The following is a 23,382-nucleotide window of genomic DNA, read 5'->3' as shown; positions in this document are numbered from 1 at the left end:
TGAGTAGGGTCCTTAATTTGTCCAGGCTAGTGTTGAACTTGTGGCTCTCTTACTTTAGACTCCTGAGAAGGAAGGTAATGTTGTAGGTTATGTACCAACAGGCTCAGCCTTTTTCAATTTAAAGACAAAATCTTTCCAAGGCCAACTAAATTCTAGCACTGGCCATATAAATTTTAGAGAACACAAGATGCTTCTGAAGTATGGTCAAATTCCAGTCAATAATTATTTAGATAAACAATTATTGGTTGAGTATTAGGTTTCAGTCTCCAGAAGATTAGAAGGAGCCATGCAGCAATGTTTAAAGAAGAGTGGGCCGAACTTGGTGGTGCATGCTTATAATCCCAGCACTCAGAGAGGCAGAAGCAGGTGGGTTTCTGTGAGTTTGAGGCTAGTCTGGTCTACAAAGTGAGCCTAGGACAGGTAAGACTACACAGAGAGGACCCATCTCAAAAAACAAAAGAAAAAAAAAAAGATGAAGAGTGATAGGGTACTGCAATGGAATTAAACCATTGCATAAATAAATGGTTTTAATAAAGCTCCGTTAGATTTAAATGTTTTTTAAGGATAGTACTATGTTCTACTATGTTCTACTCTGGCCATCAGGTCATTGCAAACAACCAAAAAGTGTTGAGGGAAAAGTACTGTTTTCACCCACTTCGGCCAGCTGCATGTAGATTAAGAATCCAAGTGGCAGATGAATGTCAGCGTAACAGCTTAACATCGGTAATGAAAAACCATAAAACACCTGAAGTCTATACGGTAAAAAGGCAGGAGATAGATAACAGGAGACTTAGGTATATATGTGCCCACACAAAGGAAAGGAATCAACTAGATTACATATACTGGCTTAGTTTTACGTCAACTTGACATGAGCTAGACTAATTTCAGAGGACAAAATCAATTGAATATCAACTGAAAAACTGCCTGTTAAAGATGGGGCTGTAGTCAAGCCTGTAAGTAATTTTCTTCGTTACTGACCGATGTGGAAGGTCCCAAGCCCATGGGTGGTGCCACCCCTGGGCTGGTGGTTCTGGATGCTATTAATAAGCTAAGCAAGGCAGTAAGAAGCCCTCCATCATGTTCTTTGCATTCTTGCTTCCATGTTCCGGCCTGGGTTGAATCTCCCTGCCTGGGCTTCTCTAAAAGAACTGTGATTCAGGATATGTAAACCAAATAAACCCTTTCTTCCCCAACTTACCTTTAGTTATGGTGTTTCATTGATGCAACAGTGACCATAACCAAGAGATGAAGCTATGGGCTGGAGAGATAGTTTGCCAGTTAAGAGCACTGGCTGCTCTTCCAGTAGGTCCTGAGTTCAATTCCCAGCAACCGCATGCTGTCTCACAACTATCTGTGATGCAATCTGATTCTCTCTTCTGGTGTGCACATACATAAATTAAATAAAATCTTAAAAAAAAGATGAAGCTACTCTAACGGTGAAAGGGAAGGGCCATAATATAGTTGTTATAGAAGGACAAACATGGAGCGTTTCAACAAAATGAATACTGAACTAAGTAAAAACACCACTTTCATCTGTATTTATAAAGGAATTTTAGCTACTAAAAATGTTAGTTTTGTATTTATTAGCACCAAGTACTACAAATATATTTTGTTAATGTTCTATTAAGACCTCCCAAACCATTACAAAAGCAATTATCAAGAAGAAAATGGGTGCTTCAGCGATTTCAATAGGAACATACCATTGTCAGCCAGGGACAGAGTGACAGCAGAGATCAAGGTCCACACAGACAGTTTTCTCATGTTTACCTAGATTTGATCCAGCCTGATGAACCAAAAGTGAGGAACACTCACAGAACCAATCACAGCCATTAGCACATTCACATTAACACACATTCTCTCTACTTGAAAGAATCCCGAGGAATAAATGCTATCAAAGTGTGAACAAAGGACACACAAAGGCAGGTGCATTTATTTACCTTCTGTTTCTGTGTGGGGAGAGTTTGTTATTTCCTCAGTTACACAACCCTGCTTCTCTGGAACAGTTGCTACCAAGGAGGCCCCTTCACTCTTTTCTGCTTCAAGTTCATTGGCTGAAGAGATGGTCTGACATTTTTCAGGGTCTGGATCTCTGGTCTCCATCAGGTCATCAGCTTTCTCCAAGGACAGGTCTTTTTCCTCTGAGTCACTGCTTGTGCAAGTGTCTTGTGTTTTGTTGTAAGAAAGAGACTCCTGTGATGTCTCCTCACCTACTGGTTCATTAACCCATTTTAGGAATTTTTCCACCTGAAATTTTAAGATACCATAAAGAACATCAATTAACTATAAAGACAACAGAATCTTCTCACCTTTTACTATGTGTGACTTGATAACAAGCCATCATAATTATTAGCTCAGAGAAATACATGTATCATACAAGCTACAAGTAATTCTGGGCGATCTGGAATTTAGGAGAGCATCCTATAACCTTAAGAATTCCTTTAAAAGAAGTTACACGGCGTCAACAGAAGAGTGCCAATTTGTCCTTAAAATAAAATCGGAAGGTACCAGAAAGATAGGTGAAGGCTGCAGATAGCTCAGCCAGTCAGAACATACACCGCTCTTGCAGAGGACTTGGTTCTGTTGCCAGCACCCACATGGCAGTTCCTAACTCCAGTCCCACGGGATCTCCTGCCTTCTAGTCTACACAGGTATGTATACACACGGTAAACATGCACATATATGCAAAAAACTCAGAAACATAAATAAACCTAAACATAAAACAAAACTCAAATCAGAGCTATCTCAGAATAAGTAAGAACAGCAGAGCTGGTAAGTTCTAACAAAATAAGTGTATTTGCTACGATGGTCAGTAGCCCAAGGTTGGATGAGGTAATTCCTTGCATTTGCTGTACAATGAACTTTCAGGATAAGGAAATTTCAAGGAGTGGCACACAAATGATAAACTAAACCTCACACTGAGAAGGGCCACTTATCTGCACCCAAGAGAACTAAGGACATCGCAGCCATTATATACACCTGTTTCTTTATTCATCCATAGGTAAATATAAGGGAAGTATTACTACCAATACATTACAAAAAGTCTTAAAAGACTGACCCTAGGAAGTCTATTTCATATGTTAAAAAAAAGGACCACTAAAGTATTCATGAAAAGATCATCAGCCTTAACCAATCTGAAAGAAAGAAACAAAGAAACTACCTATCAATTCATAGCATGTTTTGCCAGAATGCTTAAGTCAGAAAGTAAGTGATGGTACAACACAGTCCTTCAGAAGCCTGAGATTGTGTTCCCTGTCCTTAAAGGGAGCTGGTGGCAACCTCAATGAAGGAAGGCTCTGCTCCTCAGAAATGCTCCATCCTTAGTAGGATAACTCACCCAATCAAAGGATACTCTAATACATTTGCTTCCCATTTCTTGAAAGCAAAGTCCAAGAGGAGTCTTGCAACTATCAGGGTACAGTGCGAATGTATAAATTGTGCCTGTACTTTACACTCTCGGGTCAAGTTTATTTTTCAAAGTGTGATCAATCTTTGGATGAGCTCAGAATCAGACTTGTAGTCTAAAACCACATCAGAATCTATACTAGGATCCTCCTTTGTGTGAAAAAGGTTAAGAAAATTCCCTTTAAATTTTGTCTGTGGTACATGGGCAAAATGATCTGTCTTACCTTCTTAGATGCTCTACCTTTTTAGTTTTCAAACATTCTTTTCTTCACATTACCTCAATTTCCTTCCCCCCCACCCTCAAATTGGTAAAGCTAGTAGAAAATAATTTGAGGTATCCTTCAATCTTGGAGCGTGAGACTTGCCATTTGAACACAACTTTAAGGAGGCAAGTGGTGAACTGTGATTCTGTCTCAGCTGAAGGCAAGCTTGTGCCCACCTTACTCCGCACTTTACTCTTCTTGAGAAGTGGTTTTCCAGGCTCCTCGGTGAACAGCACGTGCTTGTTTTTCACAGTCATCCGCTTGCGCATATCCAGGTACTTTGACTTGTTTTTCACGTTCTTCTCTAGATACCTGACCCGTCGATGACTAAAATTTGGAATTCCACCATATCTGGATCAAACCAAGAAAAGTGAGTCATGTTAAGTTCTACAAAAATTTCCCCATAGAGGAAAAATAAACAAAACAAAAAACCCCAAACACCAAAAACCCCCAAGTAGTTTTTACTAGTATTTGCTAGTTATAGCTACCATTTAACCCTAATAAATTTTGAAAATGATGAAACCACACAATATCTGTAGAAGAATTTAGAATCTAGTTTTTATGAGAATTTAAAGGCAAACATGAAAGCAGATTTCTGAGTTTGAGAACAGCCTGGTCTACAGAGAATTCCAGGACAGCTAGAGCTACACAGAGAAACTCTGTCTCGAAAAACCAAAAACCAAACAAATAAACCCCAAAACACCACTACCACCACCAAAACAAAATACCAGAAGCAAAAATGAAATACCAATGATGAGACTAGAAGGTTATTTTTTCCTATTTGAGAAAGGATTATACCATGTAGCCCAGGTTTGCCTTAAATTCTTGATTCTCCTACCTCAGATTTTTGAGTGCTGGGATTACAAATGTGCACCATCACAACTAACACACATTTCTAGTGTAATTTAGAAAGTAGAAATTATGTAGCAGACTGCAATAAAGAGGAATAACAAAAACATTTTTCCTTGTTAGGGAAATTTTTCTTAGAGTGATGACAAAGACCTTAAACATATCAGGACATATTCAAATTAAGGTTAAGAATGGTCACTGAATGCTTAATTTGGAGCAAATCTGATCTAATCATCTGATTTTATCTGTCTGTTGTAAAGTTTTCAAGGTCCTTCTCATTTTTCTTTGAGCCAGGTTACAATAATAATAAAACTTATCTTTCTCTTTAAGTAGAATACTATTTCTAAATAAAAGACAAAAGATAATTCCCAAGCAATGAAATTTACCTCCATGAGTGTATTCTACCAAGAGCCAAACAGCTAAAATTAATGTCGCCAACAATGTCAATAGATTTGATATATACTGTTAAACTCTATCCTCCTCAGCCTAAAATGATTATACAAACCACTATTGTCTTTAGGTACCTAAGTAGGTGACTTTAAAAGCCATTTATAGAATTTTAATTATAAGCATGAACTCCTGAACTAATCTGGTGTCAATTTATACATTAATCATGAGGCAGATCTCATTTTCTTTTCTTGCTAAATTCATGATGCACAGCTTATTTAATTTGCTAACACACAGATTACTAGGACATAATGTCTGAGTGTTTAGAAACACACACACAAAAAAAAAAACAACGGACTAAACTGACAGTACATACTAAGGCTGTTTTATTCACTCAGTTCAATCTTCCTGTCATGACATGAAATTACCATTTACTCTTGGATAGTTATCTATTCATTCATATTTCGTTTTAAAACTTGGGTACTTAATCTGAGAAAACAGGTCTCTACACACAAATGTTCATAGCTGCTTTATGTACCAGAAAAAAGCCATAGACCATTTAAAAGGCAAATGGTTGAACAATTTTTAGTATCTCCATTCAATGTATTGACTACCCCATCAGGAGTGGGACAGAATAAATAGGATACAGCATAACAGACATTATACTTAGATCTTAGGAAACAACCCAGATATTGTTAATGAGCGTGGAGAAATAAATAGAAACTTTCATTGAAAGGATTAGGTAAGTGCTGTGTGTGCCAACAAGAAAGGGAATTCACAGCATACTGCTGAGAAAAGCACACTGTGAAGTATGCAGCCTACATTAGTTGACTTCTAAACAAGGAAGTAATCTGTGTACCTAGTTGTGAAACATTTGAATTTTCACATCTTCTAATCTTTAGAAGTACAAAGGCGTAAAGAGATGCCAGGTGCAGATTATAATTTGAAGTTCTAAGATCTGAGCTTAAACCTTCTCTCTTTGAATGTGATCTGGACTAGGTCAAAATGTCTGTGACTTACAGCTGCTTTATCTGTGAAATAGACTGGAGTAACATTTGGCTGCTACTAGGTATAACTGAGTTAGTATAGGAAATACACTGTAAATACAGTATGATTTCTACTATTAAGTCTTACTAACAAGAGAAGTGGGTGTTTTATTATTTGCAAATACAGTATTACAGATTAGCTATATGAATGCCAAAGAGATTGAAGGTAGTTGAAGTTATTAGGATTTCTAGAAGTTGACAGCTCTTACTTTTGTCCTGAGCCATGCTTGAATCCTAGAAGAAAACCACTGTCATCGACTTCTGAATCTGGATTTTCATCGATGTCTAATTCATGACTAAAACAAACAGAGAAAAGGAAACAATAATAAGCCACAACTTTCAGTGTGAACGGTATCATATAAAACCATAAAGAATGGAGACAAAGTACTTCAATCAGGATTTTTTGGATAACTTAATGTTCTCAGCAGTGTTTGAAACATTCTGGCAAGCATTCATACTTTTTTAATTTAAAGATTTTAACTTAAATTATATGTATGTGTGTCTTTTATCTGTGTGTAATTGCATGTGAATACTGGTGCCAGCAGAGGCCAAAAGAAAGGCCTCAGAGCCTCTAGAGCTGGAGTTACAGTGAGCTGTCTGACATGGGTGCTTGGAACCAAACTCAGTTCCTGTAGAAAAGCAGCAAATGCTCTTAACTGCTGAGCCATCCTCCAGCCCCTAATCTTAAACTCTCAGAGTATTCTACCTCTATTACTGAAGATGGTGTAAATATGAATTTCTATATGGAATCTTGGCTGAAGGCCAAAATTAATTTTCTGGAGTAATTTCTCTAGAGGTCTCCATAAAAGGAAACATTTGAGAAGTAACAATCAGACCAAACATTTTTTGCAAAAGAAATGTTACTAAGAAGAGTAAGTTATGGGGGCTGAAAAGATGGCTGAAGTTAAGAGTACTTAAAGTGCTTTCAGAAGCCCAGAGTTTGGTTCCCAGCACTCACACTGAGTGGCTCACCTGTAACTCCAGCACCAAGGGATCTGATCCTTACTTCTGGCCCCTTTGGGCACCTCATATACTACCCTCAGAATATAAACAAACCAGCAATAAGAAAACAACTCTTTAAAAAAAAGCTGTGATAACCTAGGAGAATCTACCAAATAGGCACTGGGATTGGTTAGTCTTTACCATCAACTTGATCAGACTTAGAACATCTGAAAAACACACCTTTGGCTATATTGGTGAGGGTTTTCTTAGAGGTTTAACTGGGGAGAGGAGCACCTCAGATGGTGTCCCAGACAGACTTCAAGCAAGAAGGGAAATAGCACTTGGAAAGTTTGTCTTTCCAAGTAAGCCAAACTCACTAAGTATTTTGAGTGCCTACTAAATCCTAGGAATATGAGCATACATCCCTTTGCCTCTAAAGACTTGTAATACACTGTGGGGCAATTAATAAGAAAAGTTTCCTACATACAGCCAATGTAGCAGTAGCAGGGCATACTTTTATGGACTACGTTACTGACACTTCAGAATTTGCTTATCATTTATCTAGATGCTGCATGGAAGACAAAAAAGTCTGATGTGGAACACTACAAAGAAATATCTCCACCTACTGCTCCAGTTTCAGCACTTGGGGCACATTTGACTTTACATTATTCTACACTGTATTGTATAGGTGGTAAACAGAAAGAGCAGTGTCTTGGGTAAAGTTATCTTTGCTATAAAGATCTTTTTGTAAGTACCCAAGAAAAGAACTTACCTTTGTCTCGGCATTCCTATGCTTTCAATAAGAACATTTGATTGAAGTCTATTTCAGAAATAGGTTAACATATATATAAGAAAGAAGTTCAACTGCATGTGCAGGGTGGGCTGTTATCTAATCACTACTTGCATGTACTTCATTAATAGTTACTGTCATATACGTGAGACAGTTCCAGTCAACCTAATGATATCACAAAAATTACTATCAGTCGCATTTTGTAGACGGGGAACTAAATTTTATTTAGGGTTTCTGAGTAATAGACTTAGGATATGACTCTGGGTCTAAAAGTCTTACTAATAGATTCCTCTTTTCCTTACAGTATAGTGCTACCAGGCTAAGTAATATGCACCTTACCTTCTCTTCACTTTGCTGGGCTTATGCTCAGGTGGATCATCTTCACTCTCATTTCCATCAGTCCTGTTGGAGTGTGGTCTTTCTTTATTTGTATTTGTTCCTGAAGACTCCTGAAACTCTAAAGAGAGAAAGAGAGAGAGAGAGAGAGAGAGAGAGAGAGAGAGAGAGAACACAGTGGATTTTCCCTGAGGTGTGGCAACTTTTCTATTATTTTCAAAGGCAATTAATTATATGCTATAAGATTTAAGATCTCATGATGTAATCGTATAGTAACATGTTATATAATAATGTTTTGGTCAAGGATGTCACTGCATATTTGAACATTCAATAGTGGTCTCATAAGATATTATCACAATTTAACTTTAAATTTCAGTGTCCTCTGATGTATGCAAAGCAGTGAAATCACCCCATAATAAACCTTTCAGAACCTCATCTCCTATGTAAATGAAGCACAACTATGCTTTAAAAAGCAAAATGAAACTAGTTTGTCCAGATACATATAAAGTATCCTGCAGGGTACAGTGTCACCTTTCTGGTAACTGTTAACTGCTGGCAGGCACATTCTTTTCTTCTTTTAAATCAATTAATCTGTGTGGTATGGATGGCGAGTTGGCGTGCCATGACCCGAGTTTCAGGTCACAGGATAACCTGTGGGAGCAGGTCTCTCTTCTACCAGGTGGGTTCTAGAGATTAAACTCAGGCTGTCAGACAAGTACCTTTACCTGCTGAGCCATCTCACTGACGCTGTAAGGCACACTTGTTAAGGTAGCAACATGTGAGAACATGTTCTAAGAATAGAGCAGTGTGAGGAAAATTGTGTGCTTGTGAGAAAACTCAAAAAAAAAAAAAAAAGACAAAGAGTCTTGTGATCTCAGTTTTTTCAAAAGAAGAACAGATTTGTTCTTGGAATGTGTTTCTATGCCCCTCCCGGGTATAGTGGAGAGGAGTAAGTTTACTTCAGATTGCTCATTACAAGTGGCTATCATTATCTGTTTATGCCTTTAGAGAAAAAAGATTTTGCCATGTGTGGCTTATGCTTGTGATTATACAATTTACTTGAGTGACTCTTCTTATCCCTCAGAGTATAAATTATCTGATGCTGTGAATAAAGTTGGTCATTGCACAAGACTTTAGTACATTTCATTTATTGGCTCCATTTTCCCAGATCCCACTGCCTCTGGAGTGGGGAAACAGGGAGAGACTGGAGAGTATCCGTGACAAGAATTGGAAAGCGCACTCATACATGGAAATGTAACATAGACTTTATGTTTTCATCTTAATGGGAAAAGAAAAGTATGTTAAAGTATGTTAAAACTTTAAATCCTCACTGATCTTGAAGGATGACACAAAGGAGCAAATCACAACCAATCAACATATATTTATAACTAAAGGGCAGACAATAGAAGGCAGAGACTGAGAAGTTTTACTGTGTTTGAAAAGGAAAAAAAAGTAGAACTAGGGAAAAGAATAAAAAGGATACTATAAGGCAGAAACACAGCCTAATATACTGACCAATATATTGCAAACTTTTGTTTTAATAAGTAGAGAATCTGTGATGGTGAGTGTCCACTGTCAACTTGGCAGGATCTGGAGTGACCTAGGAGACAGGCCTCGAAGGACACCTTTGGGGAATTTTCTTAAATAGGAAATCTGTCAGGGGCAGGGTTAAAAGCTGGGTGGCACCATTTCCTGGGCTTGGGCCTGGACTGCATATAAAGTACGAGCTGACTATGAACATACATTTCTTCCTGGCTGCAGCTGAAGTAAGACCAGCTGCTTCAATGTCTTGATGCCTTAAATTCCATGTCACGGGGTCCAAAACCTTTCGTCAACTGAGAGATAAAACAAACCCAAAACCTCTCTTCCTTAAGGTAGTTCTGTCAGCAACACAAAGTTGTATTTTATCATAGCAATAGGAATGATACCAAGACAGATGCATCATGAATACACAGAAGAGTACCAGACTAAATAAGAAAGAATGAGTATCAAAACAGAAAGGAGTAAGACTGTAACAGTACAGAGAAAAGAGAAATAGAACAGCTACACAACTCATCAAATTTCTAGATGATCATAAATTCCAAGACAGCCTGGTTATGTGATCATGTCTTAATACAACCTCAAATTTCTAAATGAGAAGACAAGCAATCTAAGATAAGCAACACATTTTCCTGTCAAATGCTTGCTTCCAATTCTAATTCATTTGTTCTGGAAAACTGTAAATTTACTGTAAAGTAGATTCCCAAGATATTTTCAAGTTTGTCTTTACTGGCTACAGATATACAGATGGAAGGATTATTTCTGAGGATAAAGTTCAAATCTTACTAATATAGATGGGTAATCAATATACTATTTGTGATATAGAATTAAGATAGCACGCTTTCATTAATGTGTTAAGGAGGTTCTTTGATAACCATTACTTGACTGAATAAATCTGGGTAATCCTACCTTGAGCTGGTTGATCCGTGTTTCTGTTCCCAGATCCGTCACTTTCCTTAGGTGTTCCATTACAGGAGTTACTTCCTCCAGAGGCAGGGCACTCTTTCCCACTGCTTGGTTCACTCAGCAGCTTGTCACAGTGCACAGAGGAATCTAACTCACTCTGTTCTACTTCTTCTGAAGTCAGAACTATGCTATTAATTCCAGCAATAATTTCATTATGGTCTTTATCATTTGAACTAGGACTTTCATCTTCAACTGTGTTAGTTGAAGATGAAAAAGACGTTAAATCCACTTTCACGCTGCTAGTATCTTTCCTGTCAACCTCTGCTTGAGATGCACTAACATCTATCTCACTGTTTTGCGAGGCAGCAAAAGTCCAACCCTGAGCTTCCCAATACTGAAACTGTTCCAAATAATACCAATATATCTGACTATAGTGTTGCTCCCATTCTTCCTTCGTATCAGGAAGGTTCCAAGGCTCAGAAGACTGGGTATGATCTGGGTATTTTTCCTGCCAGCTTTGCCACAACAGCCCTTCTCCATACTCACTCCAATACTTCTCCCAATTCTCTGTGACCTCTAGCTTTGGTGACACTGTACTGTCAACAGGAAGGCCTTCTGCTTCAGTATTTGTTTCCCTCTGAATTTCACATATTCTGTTGTCCTCACAGTGTTCAACTGAAGATGGATCATCTGAAGCTAACAGGTCATCTTCTTCATAGTCATTTCTCCAAGATTCCAACACCATTTTATCTAAGTACTTCTTTCGGTGTTTTCTTCTTTTTTGCTTTACTTTATTTCTTGTATTCATAGACGCCTGAATCAGATAAATGGTATCAAGTCTGAATCTGTTTGAAGATTAGCATGACCAAAACCATACCCAAACTCCCAGTGTGGGTGTTCAATACACAAGGAAGTGACTCTTACAAGTACTCAACAGAAGAAAAGTTACATGTGGAACATATCCCAACTTGCAGCTTAGTTATAATATATAAATGAGTAAAGTGTTCTAACCATGAATGAATTTTATTATAAATAAAAATATAATTCTTTATATTGTTTTATGAAAAATAAGAAATAGTAAGAGTAGATTAATACCTCAAAACTTTCATGTGCAGACACTCTACCAAACTGAATTGGCAATCCCATACTTCTCATGAGTTTGGCCTCAGAATCAAGTTCACTTTCATCTGGGCTGTGTGATTCTGCAGTGCTATGGGAATGACCATCTTCCTCCTCTTCTGTAGCTTGGTCTCCTACAGACAGCATTTGTTAGCTTCATTGTAGAGAAAAATGCAAAGGCAGGTTTTCTCATCCTCATTTTAAAGAACCTGAGATCCAGAACTCATCCATGACTTGCCCATACTTGTACTAATGCTACTTTTATATACGTTAAAAAAAATTAAATCAAAAAGAATTGGTGGTAATATGGATTAATATAAAAAAACAATAAAATTCGAAGCCAGCTCATCTTTACAGGAAGTTCCAGGTGATCCAGAATATATGAGACTCTGCCTCAAAAATCAAAGCAAATAGCCAATCATGGTAGTGGGTGCCTTTAATCCCAGCTTTAAACTCAAGGAGGCAGAGGCAGGCAGATCTCTGTGAGTTTGAGGGCATAGTGATCTACAAAGTGAGTTCACGACGGCCAAGGTTACACAGGTTACAAGGTTATGCTATCTTTAAAAACAAAAACAAACAAAAAAAGTACCTCCCCTACTCCCTGTCCCTCTTAGTAAAAAAGCTCTCCAAGTTCTTGATCAGGCAACAGAAATAGACATCAATAAAGAAACCTCATGTATGAAATTATACCAAAGAGGCTCTTAAATGAGGAAAAAAGACAGCCATCTAAAAAGTGAAGGGCATTCCACTCACTATTCCACCCAGTGAAATTATGAAAGCTCAGGTGAGCATAGGATGAGGAAGATGACTCAACTAACTTTGTGGTCTTGTCCTGGTAACTCAGTTTCTCAGGTTCAGTAGGGACCTACTGCCTACAGAACTTACTTTAGAGCACAGTATGAAACCTTGCCTTATCCTATCTTCGAGAAAATCAAAGTCTTTCGAAGGCAATTATGTACCAGAGTTGTCTTAACTCTATGCTGTAGTTGCGTTCATTTTGAGTAACAAGATAAATAGGCTAGGAAAATCAGAGAGAGCCTAAAGAGAAGTTGCAATACAGACCAAATTTTGTTTGTTTGGGAAGAGAACTCAGACAGGATTGCAATGTCTTATCATTTCAGACAATAGGCTGTACATGTTCACCCAGGTTCCACCCTCCCTCTACCTTTACTATAAAAATCTGGCACCGAAACTTCACTGTGCTTTTCAAAACTTCAAATTCAGGTTGCAGACATGGCTCAGTGGACGGGCTGCTCTTCCAGAGGGCCAGGGTTAGATTCCCAGCACCCACCTAGTGGCTCATAAACATCTGTAGTTACAGTTCAGGGGATCCACTCGATGTCTATCTGGCCTTTATGGGCACTATATCCTTGCAGTATACTTACATACATGCAGGCAAAACACCAATATCACCAAAAGGGGAAAAAAAAAGGCTTTTAAAAAAGTTTCAAATTCCAGGCTAATGGCTACAAGTCAGGAAGAAATGGTAGACAATGGATCAGGAAAAAGATGAGCTTTGATAGAAATTCTAGAACTGCATCTCTCTCTCTGTGCGTGTGAAGTGTTTACAATTACAGGTTTATTTGCCATTCACCATTTATGCCAGCAAGTATAATACATTACTACAAATTATAAGCAGCAATATGGTAGTACAACTAATTTTTATAAAAAAGGGTATATATATATATATATATATATATATCTTACTCTACATTACCTGTATTAGTGTCATTGCTTTTGATGTAATAGCCTTTTAATCCCAAGTTGTACAATTTTCGATCCCTGTGAAGCAAAATAAATAATCCACATTAGAATAAGCTGAACTATAAACCTGGAAAGAAGAAAGTGTTAATAGTGCATAAATTAGCTACTATAAACATTAGAAATAGAGACGCAACCTGTTAATTTTTTTTATTTCACCATTTAAGGCAACATTTCCCATGGAGTTGTAAAAATTGTTAATATATATAAAATAGCATTTCTTGACACATGAAAGCACTTATTACTAATCATTAAAATTAAGTGAAATTTCTCCTTGATATTGAGAGGAAAATCTGATTTTCTCTGTTACACACAAGCAATTAGGTTATCATCTGAATATATACCAATAAAGGAAAGGTCGAGCTCACCTACTTTTAAAGCTACATGTATACTGTAATGTATTTGCAAACAGGATTATCTATTACACAGTAGACAAAGTACTCATGATATGTCTAAGGCTGAATAATGATGTTCTTATTCAACTTTTCTTTTGCACATCTATTTTTAAACCTTTTAATTACCATAACTAGACATTTCACTACTAAAATAAACCTAAAATAAAGAAAGTGTGGCTTTATTTAATAGAAGTGTACTACACATTGTAGCTAAAACTAGCCCCTCCTGTCCATTTTCTTTGATAGGGTCTCACCATGTAGCAAATAGCAACATCTGGCCTTGAACCTGAGATATCATATACTCTCCTGCCCTTACTTCAGTATCCCAACTACTAGGATTATAGGCATAAGCCACCATATCTGGCTCTAGCACTAAATTTCTGGTGAACTCCTAACAAACTTTACAAAATAAAATTTCTGTCTGCTTGACCTAACCTGTTTTTGAAGGGATGCTTATTGAAACAAGGGAAGGAGTGGGAGCCACACATAGGCATCAGTGTTTTGTCTATCAGCACCCAACTATGTGGGTCACAAAGACATTAGGTGGAGACAAGGTCAGTTTAGTTACCATTTTGGTTACAATGAACAAATAAGGACATGGACTGAGGAAGACTGACCTAAGATTTGCTTTGTTAAAGGTCATTTCAGAACATAATGGTTCAGTATTATAAACTCATGGTACAGGAAATATACAAGAAGTTTAAAATGCTGACTGTGTACAGACATGCAAATACATATTCCTACACGTACTACAGTTCGTATGGATACTGCACAATTGTCTATTGAAAAGACACAGGAACAATAAATACAACGAGCAGATAGCTTTTGATTTTAAAGTTCTGGGATGGTTATCTTTAATTGTCAATCTAACACCATTTAGAATCCCTGGAAGAAGGGCCTCTGAGAATGTTTGTAAGGGATTATCTTAATTGCTTTAACTGATGAAGGAGACTGACTCACAGAGGTAGGCATCATTGCCTGGCATGTGTCTGAGCTTGGGTATTCCAGATTGTGAAAATGCATAAAGTGAGGACTGAGTACTAGCATGTATGTGTTCCGATTGCTCTTTTCTTCTCACTGTGGCCTCAATGTGACCCGCTCTCTCAAGCTCCTGCTGCTACGATGGACTATAACCTGTAATGGAGAGTTAGAATAAACCCTTTCTCAAGTTGCACAATTTTTAGGACAATTTTCATCACAGCAACAGAAAAGAAACCCGAGACAAGAACTATTATCCACTAAAAGAACCAACACCCCTTGGAGAAGTGAGTCTAGAAACTGGAAAGGTAAATCTGGGTTATCTTACAACGGAATGTGAGATACATCAGATAGGCAACAAGAACCACCCTAAAAAGTCTCCTACTAGGAACATTAAAAATGGTATGAAAAGCAGTAATAACCAAGGCAGTGGATTATAACTCTCAATGAACTAAAAGAATGTATGTCAGGCTAGTTAGAGTGTCACACACCTATAATCCCATTACCCTGGGGGCTGAGGCAGCAAGATCACAGGTGTGAGGTGAGACAAACTTGGGATACATAGTAAGACTGTTTTAGGAAAACAATCTGGCTAACATTAACAAAATTTAACAAATAGGAGCACACAGAAAGAGAAGGAAAAGGACCCCATATAAAATGTTAACTGATAAATCACTACCTTCAGAAATAGCAGTTTGAAGCATAAAATGTCAATTAAAACTAAGCTTTTGGGCTTGTTAAGATGTCATAGTGGAATATGTTCCCACAAAGTATTGGTTTAAACAAGAGGAACCATTACAACAAAGAAACCCTGGCAGTCAGTAGTGATGAGAATCATGGCCAGAGTTGAGAATGACATCATGTAGCAATCCTGCTAAGGCATGATCTGACAGTACTCCCAATGAAATATCAGATAAAGCCAGGTCAGGAACAGTAACCCTACAGGATAAAAGGACCCCACTTTTAATTGCCACTGAAGACATTAGACAAGGATCCTCAACAATTTAGGGATTAAGCTTGTATTACTGACTGTAGAATTAACCACACCCTCCCCTGCAAAAAATTTTTTTCTCTGTGGATCATCCGACAGAATGGAAAGAGACACATTGTTGGGAAAGCACAAAACACACACACACACACCACAGGAATTTCAATTCACTACAGTAAGTATGCAGCAAAATACTACTATTTATGAGAAATATAGATCTTATTATTTACAAACATGTTTGCAGCTTGCTCTTTGGTAAAAGACATGCTAATAATGCCCATATACATAAACAGAACAAAATAGATGGGGAGAAGACTTAGAACAAATAATGTTTATTGAGTTGTTTGGAGAATAGGTTCATTTGTGTTCATGTGTGGGTGTACATATGTATGTGGTTGTACATACAGGACAGATTAAACTCAGGGGTCATTCCTTAGGCACTATCCAGTCTCTTTTTGAGACAGTCTCTTCGTGGCCTAGATATCCCCAAGTACTCCAGGATGTCTGGCCTGTGAGCTCCAAAAACCTAAGTGTCTCTGCCTTCTCAGTACAGAGATTACAACCGTGGGCCACTGTGCCCTGCCACTCAGGTGGGTTCTGGGTGTTGAACTCAGGTGTCACATGCAAGCACTTTACCAACTAAGCCAATTCCTTAGCTTTCTGTTATTTTCTACAAACTATTCTTGTAAGTTTAAATTACCTAAAAGTGGATTGTAAAAAAACTGAAACATACATTTTATAGCATTAAGCAACTTTGTAACAAAAACAATTAAGTACCAATTCAGCATTTTACTCTTAAGCACACAATTTTATATTTACAGTACAGATATTTTGAATTCTGATGAATGGCTCAGGTTTTTAAGACCAACACAAATTTCTTCAAGGCTCCAAGCTAATATATCAAATTTATATCACCTATTCTTGTGTATTTCATAGACTCTTCCAAAAAGAAACCAAAATTAAACTGTTGCTACTCATATCACTGTCCCCAAATAAAACTCCTCATTAACCAGTAATCCTCTATCAATGAAAGAAAAGTAGCAACATAAGAACTGAGTTACCTTTGGTCCATTCTTTTTTTTCCCCTTTTAAAAGATTTATTTATTATTTATATAGTGTTCTGCCTGCATGTGTGCCTGCAGGGCAGCAGAGGGCACCATATCTCATTTTAGATGGTTATGAGTTACCATGTGGTTGCTGGGAATTAAACTCAAGACCTCTGGAAGAGCAGCCAGTGCTCTTAACCTCTGGGCCATCTCTTGAGCCCTGGTCCACTCCTTTTATGCTCTGCCCTTAACATACTCCTCTCAATCCAATCTTTTTTTCTCCCTTTTCTATTGCTGTCTCTAATTTAAAAAATTGCTTTGTGACATGGTCTTGAAATAAAACCAATGCTGGCTTACAATCTACTGCTGTCTTTCTCAATCAAGGCTATTTTATGTCTTTCCTGAACAAAGTTTTGAGTGGCTGTTCAACAAACCACCATTCACACTACTAAAGATAAGTTTTTAAATGGTAATGTGATCGCTGGGGTAAACTCATATAACCATTTCATTCTCATGCTTCAAGTTTTCTTTTCTGGGGTTCTATTATTTCTGTTTAATAAGTATTATAAAGAGTCAGTAGTAAATTTTCTGGATTTTAATTCTTTCTTTTAAAGCTTTATTAGTATAATCATACAGTGATAGATTTCAAGTATACCATTAACTGGGACCATACTCACCTCCCCCATTATCATCTCTTGTTCCTCTCCCTCTGCCAGTCACTTTTCTTTTCCCCAATAGACTCCACTCTGGATGCTACTGTGGCACAGTAATTTGGTGCATATATTGTACTTATACACCAAATATTCCGTATTTTATTTCTCATGTCATGTGTATGCTACATATGCACACATTATATGAAATCTAGAGAGAAAAATGACGTGAGAGAAAATTTGTTATATCTTTCTAGTTTAACTTATTCTGCTTAAGATGATTATCCAGTTTATTTCAAATGACAATTTCATTGTTCTTAATGGATTAATAAAATACCACTGTATATACAGACTAGTTTATTTATCCATTCATCTGTTAATGGATACCTAGATCGTACTTGGTTACTGTGACTAGTGCTACCTACAATATATACGATGAGTAGGAATCTCCTTAGTATGTGGACTTAAGACTCCTTAAGACTCCTAAGACTCCTTAGGTCTATTCGTAGAAGTGGTCTATCTCAATTATTGGGTTGTTCTATTTTTAGTTTCTATTTTTAGTTTTAGTTTAGGATCCTTCATACTTATTTTCATAATGGATGATTCCACCCAATAGTCCCATAAGGCTTTTCTTACTCAATCCTAACAAACATTTGCTAGGACTTTGTTTTTTTAGGGACAATCATTCTAGGGTGAGATGGAATCTCTATGTAGTTTGGATTTTAGATTTCCCTTGATAGCTAAGGGTGATGAACATTTTTTTATGTATTTATTGACAATCTGCATTTACTCTTTTGAGAAGAGTCTGTTCATCTTACATGTCTTTCTACTAGTTGGATTGTGTTAAATTTTTTGACCTCTTTATAGTAGAATTGTTAAGTTCTAGGTTCACTTTATTTTAGTTACTATTCTTTCCTTTGAAGAGACCATGACAAAGGCAACTCTCATAAAACGAAGCATTTAATTGGGGGCTTGCTTAGTACCATGATGAGAATGATGCTAGAGAATGGTGCAAGCAGATGAAAATGGTGCTAGAGAGCTTTACATCCTGATTCTCAGGATGTAAGGTAGCAGGTAGCAGGAAGGAGATGGGATGTGGGATGTGTAGACAGACTGACTGGGCCTGATGTGGGCTTTTGAAACCTCAAAGCACATCTCCAGGAACACACCTCCTAATGCTTCCCAATCAGTTCCACTAACTGAATTCAAACATACAAGTCTATGGGGCAATTCTCATTCACATCACCACAATCCTGTTGTCAAAGTTAGGGTGGGCAGAGAGATGAAGAGATCATTTCAGGGGTAAAAACCCTTACTGTGCATGCCTGTAATTCCAAGAGACAGATCTTAGGAGCTCACTGGCCAGTCGGTCTAGCCTAACTAGAAAGCTGCGGGTTTCAGTGGCAGACCCTGTCTGAAAGGACTAAGGCCAAGCAAAAGAGACAAAGGAAAGCATTAGGCATTCCCCTCTGTCCTCCTCACGCATACATGAGTATATGAATCTACATGCATAACAGAGGCCATGAGCTTATAGGAACCACAAAATGGTGGTTCAAATGATAGATGTCCCCTACAGGCTCAGGTATTTAAAACGGTCCACAGTTGATGGCACTGTTTAGGAATGGGGTGCAGTCTTATTGGAGGAAGTATATTATTGGGGGCAGGATCTTAAAGTTCTCAGCCTTGCCCATTGTAGTCTGCATTCTTTCAGCTTCTTGCTGCCATGTTTCTCCTGACATGGACCCTTCCTCTGGAAACATAAGCCAAAATAAACTCTCACATAAGTCGCTTTTGGTCATGTTGTTTTGTCACAGCAACAATAAAGTAAAACTAATACAGCTAATGTGTAAGACACAAGCAGGACACTTTTGAGAAGCCCAAGACAGGTGTGTCTCTTTCTCAAAAGCATTCTTTCTATCAACATTCATGCTTACCTCTGTGTTAAAGAAAAAAAAAATCTCTTAATCTGCAACTCAGCTTCCTAAGATTATTTTTTTTCTGATGTGATGTTTAACATTCTGTCTTCATCTAAGTAGCTGTCTCTAAGAAGTCCTCCAGCTGCTGCAGGTGACAGCTCAGAGCTGTTTCTGCACTTTCTGCCCCACTGTGACTGACATAACCTTTCTCTACGGACACAGAGGTTTCTTTGGAGATGGCCTTGGAAAGAGGTCTAAAAGAAACAAACAGGGTAAGTGTGACTGGGAAAAAGCACTCCTAGCTAACTTGAATTCTAGGTGAAGTCTAGAGGCAGTAAAGGAAAGCCTATGAAACCAAAGGAAAAGACTAAGAAAGGAGACAGAGTCGGAGAAGTAGGCAGGGTCAAAACATACAGGATGATGCAGAAGCCTGGACTGTCCCTAAAGCCACGGTCCAAGTTTAGAATGACATGGAATGAATATCCACATTCAGCAGAAACCAACGTTTAGAGTTTGAAGTTAAACTATAGTTCAGTTTTTAGAATTCTCAAACTCAAAACGACTCTCTTGACGGTAAGCCCCTGTAAAATTAAAAACCAAATTACATACTTACAACATATAGTGGTACAGAAAAGAAGAATGGGGCACAGCGAAGAAATGCTGAACCAAAGCAAGACCAAGTTCTGCAGCTCTATGTCCTATGTCTGGAACTTTAATTTCAAAGGGCTTTGGCGGCTCAGTCCCTCCACCTTCGCTGCCAGAACAAACCCCTCCCAGGTTGTTCTCACACCCTTAATTTAGCTCTCCTTGGCAGGTATTTCATGGCTCTGCATCTTCATTATCTTGAGGTCTCCATTCAGATATTCACTTTTCAATATTCTTTTTTCAGATATTCATTCAGATATCTCCATTCAGGATTCACTTTTACAACTACAGGCAATGGCACTTTAGGGCCTTCATGCAGAGGCTCCAGCTGTGTAAAATGTTGCCGGGCCTCCCTCAGAGGCTCTCTGGAAGCATTCAGGAAGAATCCAGGGCCCCTCACTGTTGAACCTTTCATGACTGCACAGCCAGGACCACACAGAAAATGCTTTGGCTGCTAGGTTGGGATAAATTTTGGGTCCCTTAAATCACACCTGCAGCAGTTTTTGTGTGCATTTGCTTTCTAGGAGCATAAAGCTTCAGTCCTTTCTTTTCACAAGTTGGAGCTGGCTAGGTGCAGCCCCCGGCATGCCTCTCTTTGTTCTGGTACAGGGTAGAGGGCTGTCCCTAACTGCTAATCTCACTAATGTAACAGCCTCTCTTACAGCACATGCCCTGCCTGTAGCATAAGCTTTCTAGTGCTCTTTTCTCTCCAAAGTGTACACTTTTTATTTCTTTTTGCTCCACTGCTCTTTTTCATTGCAGACCCGCAAAAAGGGAAATCAATCACACGAGACTCAATGTCATGTACTCCTGAAAGTTTCTCTGCAAAAGAAACAAATCCTCAGGTAAGTTCTCAGGACATGGGCAGAAAACAGCTGGATTTTGCTAAATATATCACAGGAATGGATAAGTTAGTATTCAGGTCCTGAATTCTCTCTTCAGTCTCTATAGTCTGTCTTATTCTCAATACTACTGTCTTCCAGGTTACTACTAGAATGGCCTGATAAGCTCTGCTTATAGCATCCAACCTCTAGTCCAAAGTTCCAAAGTCTTCACAAAACAAACCCAACACGGCCAGGTTTTTGTATGAACAGCTCATTTTCTGGTACCAACTTCTGTTCTAATTACTTTCTGTTGCTGTGATAAAAGCACCATGACGGAAAGCAACTTATGGAAGAGTTTACTTTGGCTTACGGTTCCAGAGGGAGGGTCCATAATGGCAGGGGACATATGGCAGCAGGCAACTGGAACAGGAAACATCTTCAACTGGAAACATGAAGCAGAGAGAATGCAAACTAGAAATGGGCAATATGATAAACTTTTAAAATCTGCCCAAGTTACCTACTTCCTGTAGCAAGGACGTACCATCTTCTCAGACAGTGCTACCCACTGGGGACCAAGTGTTTAAAGACCTGAGCCTATCTCTGGGGATCATTTTTCATTTGAACACATCAATCATATGTTTCTGGTGGCTTCTGGAGCTCTACTTCAAGGGATCACTAAGAAATTTATATATTACACAGCAGCTTCTGGGCCATTCCCAGAAAATTTCAGATTCATATACGGGAACTAGTCAGACCATAAACGCTATGCTTAAGCATGGCTAATTGTTATTTCAGCATTCTCTTAAAAAACAAAACATAGCCAGCCTGGTCTACAAAGTGAGTCCAGGACAGCCAAAGATACACAGAGAAACCCTGGCTCAAAAATCCAAACCAAACCAAACCAAACCAAACTGCATATAGCAAGGTGCAGTAATCCTAGTGTTGGGAGGCAGAGACAGCTCCATGAGGCCATCCTGATCTACATAGTCAGTTTTAGGCCAGCCAGAGTCACTTGGTCTTTTGGTCAGACCATGTCTTAAGTTTTTGGGGTTGGTTCTCTCTCTCTACCATGTGGGTCCTGGGGATTGAACTCGGGTCCTCAGTACTGGTGGTAAACGTCCGAGCCATCTCAACACCCTACTTCAACTTTTCTTCCCCCCGGCTTTTCAAGACATGGGTTTTTCTGTGTTAACAGAGCCCTGTCTATTCTAGACTCACTTTGTAGACCAGGCTAGCCTCAAACACAAGAGATCCGCCTGCCTCTTCCCTGGTGCTGGGATTAAAGGAGCACACTACCCTACCCACCCTATTGCTCTTATTCCATCTGTTTCTACATGTTATGTTTACTCAGGCCACCTTCAAGGCAAATTTTGTTAAGGATGCTAGATTGTATTCTTGATTCTCAGCTGACAAGAGACTTCAAGAAGACTCTGAAAGGGGGAGTTTCTTTCTCTGTCCAAGGCCTCAGGACTTTCACTATCTATCCTGCCAGACTGATATCAAAGTGCCTCAGATTTCTGTCTCATATCCACAGTTATCTGAGTAATTTTGCAAACAGCTATCCTAGTGAAGTACTGATCTCCTTTGCTTAGAAAGTAAATTTAGTTCAGCCTGCTTCTGTCTTATATGCCATTGCCTACCAGGCTATCTAATAAAAGCACAAAACAAAACTTCACTAAATTAAATGCACACCTGACTATAAAGACAGTATTTTTTATATTAAATTTAACATTTTTTTAGGAGTTTTCCAGTATCTTCCCCAAGCACGTAATGAAAAAAAATACCTTCAAACTTAAATTTTAATTTTCTTATCAATGGTTTTACTACAAGAAGGTTCTTTTGATTCAGGCAATTTTTAACATGAAACATTTTCTCTAAAACTGCCTCAAAGAGTTAATTCTTTTATCTCAAATAATTAGAATTGCGTCAATTTTTGTGGGAAAAGATTTTACCGTTTGAAAAGAGCTCTATTTTCAATCGTCACCTCATTATGCTGTATGTATTGGTTTATACTTCACACCTCCACCTCTAGCTTACTGGTGGATGGACGCTGGTCTCGAACTTGTGATCCTTCTGCTTCTGAGGCGTATGATTACGGCCTGGGCCACCTCACCCGAGTCAGTCAACTTTTGAGATTGGCCCTTCGTTTACGTAAACAACACATGTAAGGCACCACATTTTAAAAACCAAAAACAGAATTAACCTTCCTTTTAGTAATAGCAGTAGAAGAGCATTCCGTCACGCCCTAGGAGCAGGTCATCCTGGCTTTCGGGAACGCCTCACTCGACCTCGGCGACACCCACTTTCCCCGAGCAAAGGATAAAAACCGCGACTTACTCCACAAACGCCCGGGAGCAGAGGCAAAGGATCTTGTACTCCTCCTCGCGGTCTTCAATGAAGAGCAGCATCTCGGCCACGTGGTTCCACTTCTCGCAACACATTTTGTTCTCCGGGGTCGCTCTCCCGCGTCCCAGCGTGGTGGCTGGGCCTCTGCACGGCTGCAGGAAACAGAAAACCCTCGGCCGCGCGAGCGGGCCGCCGGAACGCGCCTGGGGAAGCTCGAGCCCGGAGCCCGCCAGGAGCGTCACAGGAAGCGGCTA

At 38.7% G+C, this 23,382-nt stretch overlaps 1 protein-coding gene across 5 annotated transcripts in view; it reads right to left on the bottom strand.

The window, feature by feature from the left end:
* Tgs1 (trimethylguanosine synthase 1) overlaps nt 1-23,376 on the bottom strand; it is a 35,734-nt gene extending 12,358 nt beyond the window's left edge. For 2 of the 5 annotated variants that reach the window (XR_009592472.1, XM_021626459.2), the window contains exons 1-8: nt 23,120-23,376; nt 13,297-13,361; nt 11,556-11,713; nt 10,464-11,274; nt 8,019-8,136; nt 6,157-6,243; nt 3,842-4,016; nt 1,938-2,244 (exon numbers count right to left, since the gene is read on the bottom strand). Coding sequence is in view for 4 of the 5 variants with exons in the window: in XM_021626459.2 (XP_021482134.1) it covers nt 1,938-2,244; nt 3,842-4,016; nt 6,157-6,243; nt 8,019-8,136; nt 10,464-11,274; nt 11,556-11,713; nt 13,297-13,361; nt 23,120-23,223 (1,825 nt within the window). In the remaining variant the exon portion in view is untranslated. Of the gene's footprint in view, nt 1-1,937; nt 2,245-3,841; nt 4,017-6,156; nt 6,244-8,018; nt 8,137-10,463; nt 11,275-11,555; nt 11,714-13,296; nt 13,362-17,424; nt 17,678-21,142; nt 21,225-23,119 lie in introns of those variants that run through there. The other 3 variants (XM_060385927.1, XM_021626460.2, XM_060385928.1) reach the window with 3 other exon arrangements.
* Between the last annotated feature and the right edge of the window lie 6 nt (nt 23,377-23,382).

Source organism: Meriones unguiculatus, chromosome 6 (genome assembly GCF_030254825.1).
Source record: "Meriones unguiculatus strain TT.TT164.6M chromosome 6, Bangor_MerUng_6.1, whole genome shotgun sequence".
Taxonomy (NCBI): domain Eukaryota; kingdom Metazoa; phylum Chordata; class Mammalia; order Rodentia; family Muridae; genus Meriones; species Meriones unguiculatus.
Note: the sequence above shows the minus strand (reverse complement) of the source record. Positions and strands in the feature narration are given on the sequence as shown.